Source organism: Rhinolophus sinicus, linkage group LG11, assembly GCF_036562045.2.
Source record: "Rhinolophus sinicus isolate RSC01 linkage group LG11, ASM3656204v1, whole genome shotgun sequence".
Classification (NCBI taxonomy): Eukaryota; Metazoa; Chordata; class Mammalia; order Chiroptera; family Rhinolophidae; genus Rhinolophus; species Rhinolophus sinicus.
This window is the reverse complement of record NC_133760.1, coordinates 5,918,971-5,937,884: the sequence shown is the minus strand read 5'-3', so window position 1 is coordinate 5,937,884 and position 18,914 is coordinate 5,918,971. Positions and strand designations below refer to the sequence as shown.

The 18,914-nt window shown below is 53.0% G+C and overlaps 2 protein-coding genes across 5 annotated transcripts; one reads left to right on the top strand and one right to left on the bottom strand.

Moving 5' to 3' along the window:
- The first annotated feature begins 211 nt into the window (after window positions 1-211).
- Window positions 212-3,767, top strand: LOC141567720 (leukocyte antigen CD37-like). The gene is made up of 6 exons (XM_074316113.1): window positions 212-315; window positions 420-494; window positions 1,026-1,130; window positions 1,704-1,940; window positions 2,344-2,427; window positions 3,399-3,767. Exons 1-6 carry the CDS (start codon window positions 253-255, stop codon window positions 3,474-3,476), a joined length of 642 nt encoding a protein of 213 aa, XP_074172214.1. The 5' UTR covers window positions 212-252; the 3' UTR covers window positions 3,477-3,767.
- On the bottom strand, window positions 3,757-18,339 carry TEAD2 (TEA domain transcription factor 2). 4 transcript variants are annotated; one of them, XM_019741665.2, is made up of 13 exons: window positions 18,234-18,339; window positions 16,538-16,775; window positions 16,090-16,154; window positions 15,559-15,621; window positions 14,513-14,524; window positions 14,201-14,308; window positions 14,042-14,100; window positions 11,498-11,562; window positions 10,338-10,486; window positions 7,711-7,884; window positions 5,887-6,048; window positions 5,075-5,227; window positions 3,914-4,506 (listed from the first exon to the last, which is right to left on the bottom strand). In XM_019741665.2, exons 2-13 carry the CDS (start codon window positions 16,767-16,769, stop codon window positions 4,393-4,395), a joined length of 1,356 nt encoding a protein of 451 aa, XP_019597224.1. In that variant the 5' UTR covers window positions 16,770-16,775; window positions 18,234-18,339; the 3' UTR covers window positions 3,914-4,392. The 4 variants fall into 4 exon arrangements, with proteins under 4 accessions (XP_074172213.1, XP_019597224.1, XP_019597225.1 ...); XM_019741666.2 differs by having other exon boundaries at window positions 18,274-18,327; XM_074316112.1 differs by lacking the exon at window positions 14,513-14,524 and having other exon boundaries at window positions 3,757-4,506.
- Window positions 18,340-18,914: the final 575 nt, after the last annotated feature.

The window sequence follows — 18,914 nt, the reverse complement described above, 5'->3', positions numbered from 1 at the left end:
AAAGAAAGGGTTAACCAATACTCAATATTAGGGTCTCAAGGTTGTTAGGGTGGTAAGGAGAGGCAGATTGGAAAAGGGAGGCTGAAAAACAGAGAGGGACAGGATAACTAGGGCCCTCAAAAACACCCAGAAGAGAGTGGGGGGAGGGCACCTGTTAGAAACTAGTGCTGTACCTCAGGGTTACTCCTGTCCCCAGTCCTTCATGCTCTGCAGATCTGGTCCAAAGCCTTGGCCATCTCAGGAATCCTCACCATGGGCCTTGCCCTCCTGGGCTGTGTGGGGGCCCTGAAGGAGCTCCGCTGCCTCCTGGGCCTGGTGAGTGCCCTTCTTTATCCCTAGGACCACTCACATCCCCCCTCAAATAGAGCCCTTGCATCCTGGGGAGGGTCTCAGCCTGACCTCCTGTCTCTGCCCCCCAGTACTTCGGGATTCTGCTGCTCCTGTTCGTCACGCAGATCACCCTGGGGATCCTGATCTCCACTCAGCGGATCCGGGTGAGATTGCCTTCCCCACCTTCCCCTGCAGCCAGTAGGTGGACCAGGGGTGGGAGGATGGAAAGAGATGGAACATAGACAAAGAGAAATAACAGAGAGAGACAGAGGAATAAAGACAGAACAGATACAGAGACTAACAGGCACAGTAAGGGAGGTAGCGACAGGGAGAGGCAGAGAACGACCGACACGGATGGAGGAAGACAGACAGCAAGAGAGACAGAGATCCAAAGGGAAACAGACAGAAAAAAAGAGAAAACATGCGGAAAAACAGAGGCTCGGAGGAAGAGACAGATACCCAATAAGAAACCGTGGAAGATAGCGACAGAGACAGAAACAGAAAGATAGACGGTAAAAACCGCCAAAGAGAGATTTTGAGGAGCAGAAACATAGCTAGCCATTCACTGAGGAACCGACGCCGGGATAAGGTTGCTCAGGGACCCTTTTGGGCTGAGAGAGCTGGGGAATGGCTGGAGTGGGTCGGAGAGCACGGAGTGGGCAGGTGGGAGCTCGGCCTCACTCTCGGCCTCTCAGCTGGTGCGGAGGGTGAAGGATGTTGTGCAGAAGACGATCCACAACTACCACGCCAACCCGGAGGAGACCGCGGCGGAAGAGAGTTGGGACTACGTGCAGTTCCAGGTGCGTGAGGCCCCACCCACCCAGATGTGTACCCGTCCCTCCAGCTCTGGGACTCTAACGTGGCCCCGCCCCTGATGATAACATAACTGGCCCCACTGTGGCCCAGGCCCCCACCAAGACCCTGGAGGCTCCGCCTTCTGCCTCGATAGGACTCCGCCCTCAGCCCCAAGGCCCTAGTGTGACCCCACTCCCTGCCCCTTAGTGATTTTGGCTCCCACGGGACCTGTCCCACGTGAGACCCCATTCCCAGCTCGCTCACATGGCCCGCCCTCCCATCTACCTGTCCCCCTGAGCTTAATTACACTGCCCACCAAATTTCGGTCCTGTGTCATTTTGCAGCTCCTCCCCCAGTCCCAGGTCGCCCCGTGATTCATCTCTCCCAACCCCATGTGCCTCTAATGTCCCCTGGCCTTGGCCCTGTCGTGACCCCAACCTAGCCCACCGTACCCCACCCAGCACCCACCACTTAGTCCTCTCCTCCCAACCTGACGACATACCCTCACCCAGTCCCCTGATCCCCAAAATCATCTTGCATCCACCCAGCCCGTCCCTCTGACTCTGTCCCTTTCCCAGCTGCGCTGCTGCGGCTGGAACTCTCCTCAGGACTGGCTTGGTGTCTCCAGCCTGAGGAGCAACGTGTCGGAGGGGTACCGCTTGCCCTGCTCCTGCTATAATTCATCCGCGACCAACGACTCCGCAATCTTCTTTAAGATCCCCCTCCCCCAGTCCAGCCGGCTCCGATCACAGGCGCGGCCCGAACACAGTACAGACCTTTGCGTGGTCCCTGCAAACAGCTACACCTATCGAGAGGTGGGCAGGGTTTGGAGCAGGACCTACTAGAAAGGAGGGGCCTGCAGAAGGGATAGGACTGCCGGGAGGGGCGTGATCCACAGGAGGCGGGGCCTAGACAGGAGGGCGGTGTCTGCAAGTAGGGAGAGGCTACGAGACAAAAGGTAGGAGGGGCGGAACCGCTAGAAGGGGCGGGGTCTTCGGAAGGGCGGGGCCTAAAGATTTTAGCCGAAAGGGGAGGACCCGAAACGCTGTTACTTAAGGAGGGGGAGGCTTGAACGGAGTGAAGACTAGAGAACCCTGGTAACTAGGGAATCAGAGCGGTAGCTGAAAGAGGGGTGAGGGCTGCGCTGTGGAGAACGGCGGGCCAGGGCTTGAGTTCGAATCTCATAAAAAACTGTTTAACCTTTCTCTACATTCCCAGGGCTGCGCGGAGAGCCTCCAGAAGTGGTTGCACAACAACCTTATTTCCATAGTGGGCATTTGTCTGGGCGTCGGTCTACTCGAGGTAACCTAGTCCTGCCCTCACTCGCTATTGGCCCTACAATCTCTATATAGCCCCACCCCAAGGCGCATGAGTGATAGAGCGTCGGCCAACCCAGGCCTGAGAGCCAATAGGAGCCTCACGAGGGAGGCCTTCCCGCCCTTCCTCGTGAGGCTCCTATTGGCTCTCTTCGGCCGACCAGCCTCTTGTTTTGGGCCGCCTTATCCCTCCCCTTTCCCCGCAGGTGAGTGTGGCGGGGCTGAGCCTACTGCTGCCACGTAGAGCGCTCCTCCGGGAACCCCAGCCGCGGGTGCCGGGAGCCGACGGTTGGAGCCCCAGGCCCAGCCTGAGCGCTGATGGCAGCAGCGGGCGTGGCGGTGTGCTGAGCAGCATCGGGCGTAGCGTCAGTCTGTGGGGTGGCTGGGGCATGGCGGGTGCCTGTCCCAACTTGGGGGACAAGGCCCCGCAGGGCAAGTTGCCCATGGCCCTGGGGACCTGGCCGCTTTGGGATCAAGATGAGGAACAGCTTGAGACCGGGATCTCGGGCACAGAGGTGGAGGCTGAGGTGGAATTAGAGACGGAGGCAGAGGGGGAAACAGATGAGCCTCTGGAATAAAAGACTTTGGGCTTTCTCCGGAGCTCACTCCTTCCCAGACTCTAGACCTGCGTTAGACGCAGCTGGATTCCCCCCATCCCCACCCTTCTGGGCCCACCCACATCTTTGATGGCCTACCCCATGACCTCCATTCCTTTTACCCTTAACTCCACCACGATTCTCCACCTTTCTTATCTTTCCCCAAACTCTAGTCCTGGACCCCGACTTTCACAACCAGGCCCAGTTCTCCCTCTAGCCCTGTCCCACCCAATTCTTGACACCTGTTTCTTCCCCTGGCCCCACCCCTACTTTTCTCCCTCAGGACCCCCCACCACCCCACTTCCCCTCCCTGTCTCTGAAAACGCCTCGACCTCTCTGACTGCTTCTCCTTTCTCTATAGCTCAGCTTCATGACGCTCTCCATATTCCTGTGCAGAAACCTGGACCAAGTCTACGACAGGCTGGCTCGGTACCACTAGGCCACAAAGTCCCACTCTGACCTTTTCAAGTGCGCTGGGCACTTCCCTGCCCCCTGTAAATATTTGTTTAATCCCCAGTTCTCCCCAGCCTGTTGAGCCCTCTGCCTCCTCATTTCCCCCGGGGGAACCTGCTTCACTGCTGTCACCTCTCCCTCGGGAACTGGGGCTTCCGGCCACCAGCTTCCTGCCCCCAAAGATACCTCATTTCCTTGCCTCATCTGTCAGCCTACCACTTCCCACAAGATTATTTTTTACCCAAACCCCAAATAAATCCCCTGTGTTTTGGTAAAATAGCTTTATCCTCTGTCAAAACAAAACAACACTTTGGGGGATGGGAAGCAATACAGTCTAGCTCATGGCTCATGTAGAAGAGGGGATGACATTTAAAAACCTCACCCCACTGCTTACCCAGCTGAGAAAAAGTCATGACCCTAACACCCAGTTATAAATATCTCTTGTTATATTAAAAAAAAATATTTCCAGGGCCCACCTGGCTCTGCTCCTGCAAAGAAAGGGTTAACCAATACTCAATATTAGGGTCTCAAGGTTGTTAGGGTGGTAAGGAGAGGCAGATTGGAAAAGGGAGGCTGAAAAACAGAGAGGGACAGGATAACTAGGGCCCTCAAAAACACCCAGAAGAGAGTGGGGGGAGGGCACCTGTTAGAAACTAGTGCTGTACCTCAGGGTTACTCCTGTCCCCAGTCCCTGATGCTCTGGAGTGATCTGTCCTTTCAGACACCCCTGTGAAGTCCCAATATCAGGATCCATCCTTTCCTCTCAGTCCCAGCCCATTCAACTCACCACCCAGCTTTTAAGGTCCCTTCTAACAGGGAGCAGCCACCTCCCCAAATAAGAAGCGTGAGGTCTTTCCTGGGAGGAGGGTATTGCCGGGCTGAGCCACTTTTGGGGTCCTCTTTCAGTCCCTGACCAGGCGGTAAATGTGGTGCTGGGCCCCCCGCTCACTGGTGGAGACCTCAAACACGTAGGCAGTGCAGAGAAGCAGCTCCTGGGTGTCTCTGTTTGTCACCACCTGCCAGGAAGCCAGAAGAAGGGGTTTATGTTTGGAAGGGAAAGAAGGGGAAGGGACCGCACTGTGCCCTCCCTCAGTCATCAAGGAATACCCAGAAAGGGGGTCCCCATCATGTCACGTTTCTCAGGTAAAGGGGATCCCCAACATGTAAGGTTCCCCATTTGAGGGGCTTCACATCAGATGGTATATCAAGGGGGCCCCCACCACATCACATTCCCCAGGTGAAAGGGGTCCCCAGCTCAACACATTCCCCAAAGTTAAAGGTATCCCATATCACATTCCCTGGACTAAGGTTAGGTTCCCTGTGAAGGGGCTCCCCTCAGCTAAGGATCCCCCATATGTTCTCCAGGTCAGTTTCCCCAATGAAGTGGGGAGTCCTCTCATGAGAATGCTGTCAAGTCCCTACCACATCAGTTCCCTAGGTAAAGGGGTCCCCTAAGTCAAGGGTCGACTGTAGGGTCTCCAATGTGTCAGTTCCCCTGTGAAAGGGTCCCTGGGACTGAGAGTCTGTGGTGGGCACCCCCGTCCACATCTGGGTCCCTGCTCCGGCCCAGCCCCAGCACATCACCTGGAGGATGGTAAAGTTCTCCAGGACGCTGTTCATCATATAGCGCTCAGGCAGTTGCCGCAGCTTGTGCAAGAAATTCACCAGGTACTCGCACATGGGCGAGCGCAGCAGGCGATACACGAACCTCCCATCCTCTAGCTGGGCACGCTCCGTCTGAACCCGGGAAGGAGTGGGGAGCATGGTGACTGAGACACACAGGGGTTGCTCCAGGAACCCAGCCCCACTCTGTGCCTCTCAGATGCCACACCCACTCCCCACTGCCATCTTCCCTTTTCCATTGCCGCATCCGCAGTGACCAGAGACGACACCCTGAACACTCAAGTATCTGATGCAGGATCACTGAGCCTGTAAACCAGGAATCCCCCAACCCCTCAAAGCCATACTCTGAACCCTCAATGACCTCTGAACTCCTGACTTCCAGGCCCTCAGATACCCTCAAATTCTCCAAAGACCCTTCATGAGATCTCCAAACTCTATGACCTCTGAACTTGAGACCCCCCCAAGTTCTCAGCTAGCTTTAAGTGTGACCCCTGAAACTCCTTGCCCTGCAGATTCTTCTATATCCACAGGAACCTTTTGACTCTTAGTGACTGTACATTCTAGTCCCACACATTACCTTTGAAACTTCCAAGTGATCCCTACACGTAACTCTATATGAGCGCTAAGCTCACGCATTAAACCCCCAGAGGAAGGGACACCCGCCACCCGCCAATGCCTGACGTGTCGTGGCTCCTGGTCCATTTAGTCTGTACCCCCCAAGTGGCAGGTGGCTGGGTGCTCACCTGCCCAGAGCTCGACCCCTCCGGCCTTACCTCCACCTTCTCCACCACCTGCTTGCCAAAGGAGCAGACCTTGGAGGAACAGGTGAGGGTCATGTGCTCCAGGCTCTCGTACTGGCTGCTCACGCCATAGAAGCCACCGCTGCTGCCACTGGCCCCCACCTCCTCACCACTCGGGCCCCAGTTCAGGTCCGCCTGAGGGATGGGGAGACAGGTAAGTTGGAAGGGACGTCCCTTATAAACAATGGAGACTCTTCTAATGTGGAAACTCTGCCCCATTACCTGGTTTCTCCCATTTGCCCCTGTAGTTTCTCCCATTTGCCCATCACTCTTCCTTAGCATTCAAAGTCCCCACCTTTCCATGGGCTAGTTTCTGGAGAAGACCCACCCTTCCATCAGTGCTGGGGAAGTCTGTGTCCCTGACCCTCTCGCCCCAGTGAGCCCCTCACCAAAAGGAGCCCTAAAATTCAACATTTTTCTCCTAAAGCCCCCAACTCAAGAGTTCAGCCCCTTCCAAAGGCCTGGTCTCTAAGTAGGCAGTTACTCCCTAGCCTCCTTCAGAGCCCTTCCTGATGCTGGTTGCTAAGGCAAGGCACTACTCCCTACCAATGGGCCTGGTGGGGCCTAGAGAACTCTCTCCTGGGCCCTTAAAGCTGATTCTCAGAGGTCAAACCCCTTCATGACCCCAGTGACCAAGTGAGCAGACAGTGCATTATGCCAGATGGGGCCTAATGAAGCCTAAGACCTCATATCACCTTTGACCCCTTGGTCACCTTCCTGGGAGGCACACCTGTTTCTCTTTCTTACTTTAGTTGCTAACTTGACCAAGTCACTCTCTGAGGTAGTTTAGTCCTCTTCTCAGAGGCCTGACTCCATCTATCACCCTGGTAACAGGGCCTTGTGAAGCCAGACAAAAAGGAGAGCCTTCCTAGCCATTCCCCTGCATCCCTTCAGATGCGGCGCTTCCAAAGCGTTGCTCTTCAGATCCAGGACCTGGTGAGGCCTGTCTAAAGCCCTAATAAGAGGCTTAAGCCTAAGAGCCATGTGAGGCCTTCATTTCACACACTAGGACACTTACTTTATAACCGTGGTCGCTATGGGCCCAGTAAGGCCAGTAAACTTCAAGCCCTCAGCATGTTTCCTTCTCAGAGACTACATTCCCTCCACGACCCTGGTTACCACAAGAGCTAACACCCCTTAAACATTCAAATTTATTGAATCCCTACAGCATCAGCCACTGGATTGTACACCAAACCAAATAGGCCTAAGAAAGACCCAAATAGACCCTCTTATTCATAATTATATATATAGTTCCTGGTATAGGGCCTTGTATACAGTAAGTGCTAAATAAATTATTGTTAAATAAATACAGGGGTTTACAAAGTCACTCCCCAGGTCCTCCAATAGTAATCCTCGAGGCCAGACATCTCTAACAACAGGGTCTGGTGGAACATAGCACCCCCACTTGAGAGGCCAAACTCTCCAGGATTCCATTTGCTAAGGGGCAGGGGCCATTCCTTAGCAACAAAGGCTTGGTGTGGTCAGGTGGGACACAGGAAAGTCTGAATCATCACACGCCAATCCCAAGGTCCACGTCAGTTATGTGACTGGGTGTGGCAAACTCTAATGGGACCTGGGGAGGTCCAAATCCTATCCCTACGCCTGCACTGGTCCCATGCATCCCACCCTGGGGACAAAACCCCTATGTGTTCCTTGTTGCAGAAGGGACTGATACTCTGAGCCATGGGGAATGGTAAGGCCCAGGCTGACCTGGTAGGTCCTGAAACTGTCTCCCTTTGAGCCAGAGGCCTTCATTGGGGGTGATTTATGAGCACTTGTTTTGGTGGTGGAACTCACCCAGAACTTGACCAGGAAGAAAGCATGGGGGGGGCCGCGATCATACAGCTCCCGCAGACCGCCCTTCTTCTCAGGGAATTTGTCATAGATCTGCCGGACATCCACACTCTCGAGGGGGGGTGCTCCAGGGCTGGGGCAGTGCTGGCTGATGTGTACAAACAGGTGCCTCTGGTACTGGGGAGGGTGGGCCGTGGGTTAGAAGTCGGAGATGGGCTGGACCCCTGGCCTCACTGCCCAAGCCAATCTCTCACCCCTGTCACCACCCCCAGAGCTCCTGCTAGCTGTCCCACCCTATCCACCCAAACACTGGACCCGGTTCCCGAGCACTGTCCCCACTCAGAACTTCCTGCCCTTTCACTCTTACAGTACCTCAGTCCCATGCCCTATCCCTACTGCCCAACTCCGCCCTGTTCCCTGCTGTTCATCCCCACAGCCCTCTCCTCCCCCACTTTCATCCCTGCCTCCTCCCTGGCCTCCCAGCCTCCAATCTCTCCTCTCCAGGTCATTGCTCACATGTCTCCAGAGCTGACGCTGGCCGTCCCCTGCTCATAATCCTCCCGTGGCTCCCCAACACCCCCAGGACAAAGCCCGCATCCCCCAACCTGGCCCTGTATTGAATAGTTATTCATGAACGTTCAATCAGTGGATAGATGGATAGATGGATAGATGGATGGATGGGAAGCCACATAGCCCACATCAAGACTTCCTCCCTGTTTCCATTCTTATCACTTCCTGTCCACATCCTAATATTTTCCCCATCTTCTCCTCCGATACAAATCCCCCTCTATCTTTCCAGGCCATCCAAATCTGCCTCTTCCGGGAAGCCTCCATTGATCACAATCAGATGGGATATATCTACACCACCTCCATAGTTCCCCATCACCAGGAGAAAGTTTGGGTCCCTCAGCTTGGCAATGCCATCTCCTTCAGAACTGGCACCTGCCCACCTATCTGCAGCCTCAGCAGCTCCCACCATATTCAATTATTTGTTTCCCTGAAAGCTTCATGCTGTTTCCATCTCTGTACCTGAAACATCTAGTTCTGTACATGGCAAACTCCTACATAAACTTCAAAGCCCAACTCAAATGTTGTCATCTCAGGGAAGCCTTCAGGGACTCTCCAGGCAGAATTACTCCTCTGTACAACCATAAAAATTTGAACTTTCCCTATCTCAGCACATACTCTTTATTCGACAGACATCAATCAAGAGACCTACTGTGTAGTTCTCTGATTCCCAGGGCTGCAAAGCTCCTGACCTCATGGAGCTCACAGTCTACTGGCAGACACAGAAATTTTTCAAAATAATCCCACAGATTATATAAATTTCAGAGAGTGATGTATGCTATGAAAAAAATCCTAAGAAAGCATAATAAGGAAATCAAGAGTGATGGCAGCTAGTATTTTCCATATGATGGTTTTAGAAACCCAATCTGAGAAGATAACCAAGCAAGGGCCTGAATGAATGGAGGGAGAGAGTGGGAGTATTTGGGGAACGTACATCCCAGCTGGCAGGAACAGCAGATGCAAAGGCCCTGAAGCAGGAGTGGGCCTGTCATGTTTGAGAAAGGGAGGCCATGGAGGCCAGGGTGGCCAGAGCAGAATAAACAGAGCAGAGTAAGAATGACGGTCAGATTGTGCAGAGCTTTGTGGGTAACTAAAAGGACTTTGGCTTTCGCTCCAAGTGAGATGGGAGGGTTTTAACCTGATCTAATTTGGGTTTTACCAGGACCACTATACACAGCAATTTATGTGGCTGTGGCAGAGACTATACGTACAGAAATGCTCATTCTTTTTCACACAGATAAACTACATTTCCCAGGTTCCTCTGCAGTTAGGTGTGACCACATGACTAAGTTCTGGCCAATGGGGTATGAGCTGGCCTGATGATTGCCACTTCTAAGCCAGACTCATAAAACCTCCTGACTCTTTCCCTTCCACCATCTGCCAGCCAGATGCGAAGAATCCAGCAGCAGATTCTGAAGCCCTAGAAAATGGCAGAGCTACAAAATGGAAGGAGCCTGGATTCCCCGAATCACTGTGTGGAAGGCTTCTGCTGAACACCCACATTGAAATGTTATATGAGTGAGAAATTATGATGCTCAGTCCCTGGGTGTTGGGGTTATTTCTTCTAACAGTCAGCCCACCCTGACTAATATGGCATCTGTGTCCATCGGGGGCAGGGAAAAGCTCAAGCCTAGAAACAAGATCTGCTTTTCCAAGTTCCCAGTATCCACCACAAAGTATGGTGCACAGTTGGCACTCAGAAATGTTTGATGAATGAACAAACGAGTATGTAGAGCGAGTCCTGGGGAGTTTCTCTGACCTTCCCAACTGATGACCTCATGACCTTCCCGTTCCTTTATGCTAGAAATTCTCGAAATGTGGTCCCGAGACCAGCAGCATCAACATCATCTGGGAGCTTATTAGAAATGCAAATTCTCAGGCCCCACATCAACTCTACTGAATCAGAAATTCTGAGGGTGGGACCCAGCAATCTGTGTTTTAATAAGCTCTCCACGTTATTCTGATACATACTAAAGTTTGAGAACCACTGCTTTATGCGTTCGCTTCCTATAACCCTCTACATTCCAAAACACCTACAGTGACTATCCCAAAATTGCACTCACAGAGTCAACTGCATCTGGGGGTTCCACAAAGGCCGAGAATTCCACCAGCTGCAACCGGGCAGTGCCCAAGGCCCGAGCCTGCCAGGCTGGGGGTGACGGGGCAGGTGGGGGCAGGGCAGGTGGTGAGAGGGCTTGGGGGGGCTCGTACCCTAGAGAGAGAACACAAATAATAAAAATTGCTAACATTTATTGAATATACCAAGCACTGTTCTCTCTTGCCTGCCTCCGCTTAGAAGCTGAAAAAGCTAAATACTCACTTTCCCAGCCTCCCTTGCAGCTAGAGGTGGCCATGTGACACAGTCCTGGCCAATGAGACGTTAGGGGAAATCTGCTGGGGGGCTTCTGGGAGGGAGTTTCTTCCTGAATAAAAAAGACAGAACTTTGGGAGGAGAAAGCTTTTGGTTCTGGCCACGTCTTGCTTGGGACATGATTCCTGAGGTCACAACAGCCATCTTAGGACAGTAAGACAGAGGCCAAGGGACTTATAAAGATGCCAGTCCTGATATTATTGAGCTGCTGAGCCAGCACAGAAGCAGCCCTCCTCCAGACTTTTTGTTACATGGAATCATTAAAGCCTTTATTATTTAAGGCACTATTAATTTGGGTATTCTGTTACTTGCAGCCAAAATCATTCCTAACTGATGAATCTATGGAACCTAAGAGTAATTTTTAATTAACATGAGTTCATGGACTTCTGGAAGCCATCTTTGCTGCCAAATGCAGACAGCCTGCCAGGGATTGAAGCCACCATAGGAAGGCAGAAGCAAGCAAGTCCTGATGCTACCATTTGAGCCCTTGGATCCAGCCATGCCTGAAGTCATAACTCCTGATATACCAGTTACCTGAACCAATAATTATTTTTTTCGTCATCTAGCTTAATTTGGATTTCGGTCACTTGCAGCTGAAAGAATTTTGACTAATACACCTCCCAACATCCTTTAGGCTAGCAAGTGGCAGAACACAAACCCGGTGTGTCTGGCTACAGAGGCCATGCTCTTAACCACTACAAATTCTGCCACTCATCCTTCCATACCCCCACACGCCCTGCCTCAGAGCTGGACCTCAGTAAGAATGTGTCCCCTGATTAACGGAAGTTTGAAGGAAAGGCAGGGTTGACAAGAGAGATGGGAGACAAGGGAAGGTGTATAGCAGACTCTTACCTGGGAGGTCAGTAGATGGGGGAGTCAGTGACAAGGAGAACGGCGTCTGCGAGAATGGCTTCACACTGAGGGAGAAAGGAAGCAGTGGGTCAGCAAGGTGGAAAGAGGCTAATCGTACCAGCTAGCATTTACTGAGGGGCCAGGACAATCCAAACCCTGTGCTAGCACCTTATGTGCACATTTTCATTGAAGCCTCACAGCCTATGAGGTAAGTGTGATTACTGCTCTTCTCGTTTGCACAGGAGAAACCTGATGCAGACGCGGGTCAACAGACCCACCCAGAGTAACACAGCTGGATGCAGTGGAGCCTGGGTTAGAACGCAGGTCAGTCCCAACCACGAAGGTTGTGGATTTGATGATAGTTTGGTACCTCTGACAAAACAGCAGAAAGAGAACAGAACCAGGGTCTCAGAGATGGGGAGAAAACACAAAGAATAGGAAATTTGGAGAAAGAGGAGGCTGTGGGTTGGGAGGATGGGAAAAAAATGACCAGCAGCCAGGAAATGGGACATCGGGCCAAACTTTCAGGTGGGGAGGCAGAACAACAGACTCTAAAGCAGTCTGTCCATTTCTGTGATGATAGAAATGTTCTCTATCTATGTTGTCCGATACTGTAGCCACTGGCCACATATGGCTACTGAGCACACGACATGTGACTACTGAGCAGGAATGTGGCGAGGGTGCTTGAGGAATTGAATTTTTAATTTTATTTAATTTGAATTAATTTAAATTTCAATAATCACACATGGCTAGTGACTATAATACCTGACACCACAGCTCTAGAGGCCAATGACCTATGGGTAGCCCAGGAGATGGTAGTGTGGAGACTGAGAGGTCAGAAGCGAAGGAGACATGATTTGGGCTCAGATGTCAATAAGAGGTCAAGGGTCCAAAGATCAGGATCAGAAAGACACAAACTCCAGGGACTTTCAGACCTTGACTCCCAGGGGTCTTGACCTCGTACTTGCCTTCCCAAATCTGAATTCTAAATTCCAAGGACTCTAACCACTGTATCTTTTGTCATCAGGGCCGCTGCCCAAATGTCACCTCCTCAGAGAGGCCTTCCTGACCCCTATCTAAGTAGAGCACATACACCCTGCTTTATTTCCCATATTTATTCCTTTCTTATTAATGCTTATTTATTCATTTACATATTTATTCTCTGTCTCCTCCCCTCTCCCAATATATAAGTACCATAAAGGCAGGGATTCTGTCTAACTTGTTCAATGCTCCCAATTCAAGCAGAGCACCAAGCACTTAATAGGTGCTCAATAAACATTTGACTGACTGACCAGAGGCTTAATACCGGCCTTCTCTCAGTTCTGGAAACTCACCAAACTTTCCTACCTCAGGTCTTTGGCATGTGCTTTTTCTGCTTAAAATATTCCCACCCCCATTCTTCACCTGGTGAAGTCCTACTCAGCCTTCAATCTTATCTCTACAGAGAAACCCCCGCAGAACTCTCTCCCTCACCTCAGACTGAGGTTCTTCACACCACATCACACACTCTTCAATTTTGTGTTTATGTGCATGATGATTTAATTAATATTTATCTCCCCCGTTTGACTATCAGTTCCATACAAGGTGAGATCCCAGTGACCAGTGCAGTGATTGCTGAACTACCACTCCTTCCAGTTCAGCCCCCGCCCCTGCAAACTTGTGGTTCCTTGAGCTCTGGGGACTTTGTGTCCCCATCCAGCAGAACCTCCCCAGAGAACTTTCTTCTCTCCCACCCTGGATCCCACAACCTATAACTTCACTCTTTCTCTGGCAACACCCTCAACACTCCTGCTTCACAGTCCTGAGGCCACATTGCCCTACCAATGCCCAACCTGAGTCCATTGGCTCCTTTCTGGGCTGAAAACCTCACTTCCCATGAGCCTCTGGGGCCCATTTTTATTCTTCTAGGCTAGAAATATATCGTGTCACCTTTATGTCTCTCTTAGAGCTGAAAAGGACATGGCCATGTATCTCCGGGGCCCATTTTCTTTCTTTTGACTCTGAAAGAAGATAAGGACCCAAGCTCCGGCCCAAGTACCACCTCTGTGGGATGAGAGGCTCTGGGGCTCCACTCATCCTTCCAGGTCCTGAGCCCCTCTGGGCCCAGCCAATCTCACTGGAAGGCCATTGTCCTCATGAACATCCTCCAGGTCCCTCACATTCATCAAGTCCCATGCTGAGCTCATTTCCTCCCCAAACCCACTCCTCGCCCAGGTTGCACGTCTCTGGACAATCCCACCAACCCATCACCAGCCAGACCCCAGGCGTTGTCCCTGCCTCCACCCTCCTTCTCAGCCCATCAGTCCCCAGCCCCATTCCCCCTTCTCCTGACTCTCTGCCCCATCCCCTCTTCACTATCCCCGCTCAGACCTAGTCCTCCTCTCTGGACCATAGCCTCACCCTCCTGCCTGGGATTCAAATCCAAATAGCCTGGCTCCAGAATCCATGTTCACAAGGGAGCTGGGAGCTGGTGGGGTGAGAAAGCCCTCTGCGGGGGCCAGTGGAGGTGGGGGCAGGTGCTGAACCAGAACAGAAAGTACTCACTCTGGAACATTCCAGGGGGTCCCAGAGCCCCCTGACCAAAACTGGAAGAGCTCAGAGGCCTGGAGAAGAGACAAAGAAGGGGGAATCAGCCAGTCAGTCCCCTGTTGAAACTGCAGCCCCACCCTTCCAGCTCTGAGCCCAATCCACAACCCAGGCCACCTGAGGACCAGTGGGACCCAGTTTGGCCTGCAGGGAAGGTGCTGAGATGAGCTGCGCCGAGGACATGGTCGCCATTGTCTGGAAAGCCTTGTCCTTGGAAACCTGGTCCTGGAGGAAAAGTTGGAGGTCCACGTTAATGGGGAATCCCAGTGGACGCAGCTAGGTGGGACAATGGTGGGGCAGGACAAGCATGGGGGGACCCAGAGTTGGGGGAGGGTCCAAATCCCTCTCACTAGAGCCCCTGCCCCTCCTGACCTCCTCAGGAATGTCTGGGGTCAGGGAGCAAGTGGAAGGATGGGCAGGGGGACTTACCACATTCAGGGCCTGCCCATGGGGGTAGGGGAAGGGTGCCAAAGAAGGAAAGAAAACATGATTTAGGAAATGAGGCCTGTACACCCCACCTTCCTGCCCTCCCAACCCCTACAGCCCTGCCACCCTGCACTGAGCAACGGGAGGAAGAGGGAATGAAAGATGAACATGGAACAGGAAGTAGAGAGGGCCAGGCCTAGAAGGGGAAAGGGGTTCCCATGCCCAGAATAAAAGACAGTAATGAGTGTTTCCAGATCAGTAAGGAGCCAGAAATAAAGGTTTCTGGATATGCAGGCAACAGGAAATAAAAATTTCAGACCCAAGTGGAATAAGTGGTGAACATTTCCTAGCCTGAAAAGGACAGAGGGAGAACATCGAAAAGACCAGAAGGGAAGGTGTTTAGACCCAGGGAGAAAGGAAGGGGAGGCTTCCGGGTACAAAAAAGGAATAGGAAGTGATTGTCCCCAAATCCAAAGGAAGAGATAGAAAATGAGGGCCTCTGGCGAAGAGGAAACAGGAAATCCAGAGAATGAAGAAAAGGAATGTAAAAAGCTCCAAAAGGAAATGAAGATTTCTGGGCACAGAGAAAGCAGGCAGGCCACAGAGGACCAGGAAATAGGAAGATGAACCAGAAGGAGATAAAGAGATCCTCATAGCACAAGAGGGAAAAGGCGATGAGGACCCCAGAAAGAACAAAGAGAGGGACAGGAGGGGGAGAAGGAAGGGAGAGGGAAGAATAGCCAGAGGAGAGGCCCGACACCCCATCCTTCTTGCCTGTCTTAAGATAAATCTCCATCCCCGTCTTCTCTATGAAACTTTCTCTACCCAGGGTCTCTATCCTCGCTGGGCCACTAACCCCCACCTTGGGTCTCTGCTCCCCCATGCTGTCTACCTTTCTCTGATTCTGTCCCCCACCCCAGGTCTCTCTGTCCCCCTTTCTCTGTGTCCCTATTCCCTCTCTCTGAGTCTCTGTCCCTCCCTCTCTGGGCCCCTGTCCCCCTCTCTCTGGGTCCATGTCACCCACTCAGTGGGTCTGCTTTGGTCCCTACCTTGAGCTTGGACTGAATTTCCCTCGATTTCCTTCGAGCCAAGACCTGAATGTGACTAGAGACCTGGAGGGAGTGACAAAGAAGCAGATTCAGACCAGAGTCACTTGCATCTTGCGTCCCCTACCCCTTCCCTCCCTCCAGGTGCCCCACAGAGCTGCTAGAACATGAAAGATGACAAACACACAGAACATGCTAGCTGTCTCAGGAGCATGCAAACACAGATGTGCCCCTAATGGCCACTCTTTTCTCAATAACACTACTGATCTTCCCCAAACCCAGCAAATCCGCGTCTCCTTTCCCTTCCCTGTCCTTCTGTCTTTGGCTCTTTTGGTCTCTGTAATTTATCCCGGTTTTAACACAACTGCTAAGAGAACTGTACTAAAATAGGCACAGAGTATACTAACAGAGGTGGCAAGAAGACAGACAAAAGCACATAAACCAGATCCTCTTTGAATTTGAACTGCCCATACTAGGAAGGCCCTTAGAAGCTAAGCCCTTCCCAGACAGAAGCCCACAAGTCAGTCCTGAGACCTGTTTGCGAGTTCGGGTCTTCCCCGTTCTCAGCTTGATGTAACGGGCAATCAGTTCATTCCGACCTGAAGAGTCAAAGATGGAACAGAGTTAGACCTTCAGCAGAACTTCCCAACAGAGAGGACACCAGGGAAGGAGAGAGAAACAACAGTTCCCTGAGGTCTGCAGCAAGCTGGGAGCTATATGGGAGAGTTGTGACTGCAGGCTTTGGACCAGACTGCCTGGGTTCAAATCCCAACTCCACCACACACTAGCTCTGTGACCTTAGGCCAGTCACTAAGCCTTTCTCGGCCTGTTTCCTCAACTATGCAAATGGTGATGCTAGCTCCTACCTGAGTTATTGTGAAGATATAATGTGCTTTTATATGAAAACTGTTTAGCGTTCCATAAATGTTATTGTTTTTTATTAATCAGTGGGGACCAGGGCAAAAGAGAGGGGTGGACTCACCATACATCTTGCCTTCATCAGACAGGATGATTTTCCGCCGGCCGCAGGGCGGGTAGATGGCCAGAGCCTCCTGGAAGCTCTGCTCGATGTCTGGACTCCAGACTCCCTCTGCATCTGGGCCCCGGTCTCCCCCAGCCCCATCGCTGCCACCGGTGCCCTCCTCACTTCCTTCCTCACTTCCTGTCCAGCCGCTGCCATCGTCCAGGGGGGCCCCAGCCCGGGGTTCCCCCATCTGGGCCTGAAGGAACACAGAGCTCAGCAAGTTTCCTCCGACCCACCCAGAAGGACCTCAGGGCTTGGAGGGCTGGGGGACGGAACCCCTGGGTCTGAGGGAGGAAGGAGCGGGGAGCTGAGACTCCTGGAAGAGAGGGGGGCTGGATTTCTGGGGAAGCTTAGGGTAAAGAGTATTCTTCTCCGGATTTCCGGGGGAGCCTGGGTTGTGATGAAGTCTGGAAGACCCCAGTCATGCTTAGGGCCCGTGAGGGCCAATCATGTGGTAAGGGTTACTGGTTTAAAGAAGACAGGAGGCAGGGCCTAGTTGCAGGGAAGAGGGTTGAGAGTGAGATCTTCTCAGTCCCACCCCAAGAACAGGTGCTAGGATGTGAGCAGCCGCTGCTGGAAAAGGAGGAGAGTCTCAGGCCCTAGTAAGGCTGAGGGGAGATCCAGAGAGAGGGGGACAGAGACCCAGAAGGAGGCAGAAGAGAGAGGCTCAGAGGGAGGCGGGGACAGAGACCCAGAGGGAAGGGGGACAGAGACTCAGGGCAGAAACTCAAGCCGAGACCAGGAAAAACCCACAGAACCACAGACTGGGGGACAGGGGCGCCGTGCCATCAGGAGAGCCAGAACAAAGGGCCCAGGCGTCCCCTCCCCCAGTTTCCCACAACCCCCATCAGGGGAGGGGCTGGCCAGAGAGGGAACCTCCCCTCGAGCCCCCGCCCCACCTCCTCCCACCCCTCCCCCTGTGCGGTGGGCTCGGATCCAGCTCAAGTTCCCAGTGACTTTCCGGAGGCCGGGAACAGGGAAAACTTTTTCCAATACAGATCCCGCCTCCCTGGCGGCTCCACGTCTTCCACAGCTTTCCCAGGACCTTAGAGTCCGGGCTCCCATCCCCCTCTTCCTTCGGACCCTGGAACCCCGGGCAAGACAAAGACCCCAAGCCGAACCCGCTGGCGCTGCCGCGTTCAGGACCCCCGTAGGCCAAAATCCCAGCCCAGCTCTAGCCCATGTGGCCAGACAAAGGGACGGAGGAGCCAGCTAAGCAAGGTCCCCCTAATTTCCCGCCCCAGGCCCCAAACCTCCGGAGAGACAAGACCGAGGATCCAGAAAGCACCGTAGCCCGCCCTCTGCCACCCCCGAGGCCCCTTTCTCCATGAGGATGACCAGGCGCCCACAAATGACACACACAAACTAATTCGGTCAAAAGCAGGCACGGGGTCCTTTCTCACTTTAAATCGACACAGCCACAGACACACATCCGCCAATGTCCCCAGCCCTCACCCATTCCAGGGCGCACACTCCCAAACTCAGACCCATCAACAGTCACCCCAACTCTGGCGAAAGTACCAACCCCGCATTTAGACTCGGTCACCAGCGCAAACTTGGGCCCCAAGGCAAATAAAGGGCGGCAAACAATTCAGAGACGGTCCCACACACACCTCAACTCCTAAAGCGTAACTTCCCATCCAAACTCACACACCCCAAAGCAGGATCCCCGACTCCTGCTGGCGCCTTCCTACCTCCCGGCCTGGGGCTGGGGAGCCGCGGGCGGGAGGGGCGCTGCGAGGGAGAAAGTTGCCCGGGAGCTTTGTTTGGGAAAAGTGGGAGGGACCGGAGGGGGGGCGGGCCCCGGCGCTGGACAGCGGGAAGGGGGATCCGATAGTGACAGTTTGGGGGAGGATTTTTGCTTTTGCAAAGAAGAAGTGAAGTCTAGCTGGGGGGTCTGGTAGCAACTTCAGGATTCGGATGCTTGGATCCCTGGGAGATGAGGGGGTTTGGAGGTCCCGACTTTTGAGTCTGAGAGAGGAGGTTGATGGGGGCCAGGAAACCTGGGTCTAAGGGCCAGGATTCCTGAGTCTAGAGGAGGAGGAGTCTGGGGGCCCCGGAGTACTGGCCCTCTAAGAGGCGTGTTTGTGTGTTGGAGATGTGGAAGTGATAGGAACACAAAAGAATCTATCCTGTTTAGATTCCAATATATTTTTGAGGATTGAAGTATGAGGATGTGTTTTGATTGATTTCTATGACAACCCAGTTTCATTATGATTTTGCCAGAGTTAAGAGTCATGGGGCAACACGACCCGGAGTTTATTGGAGGTCCACCCAGGTGTAGATTCCGGCATCCACACGCTCCAGTGGAGCAGAGGTGGTGTCCTCCCAGGAC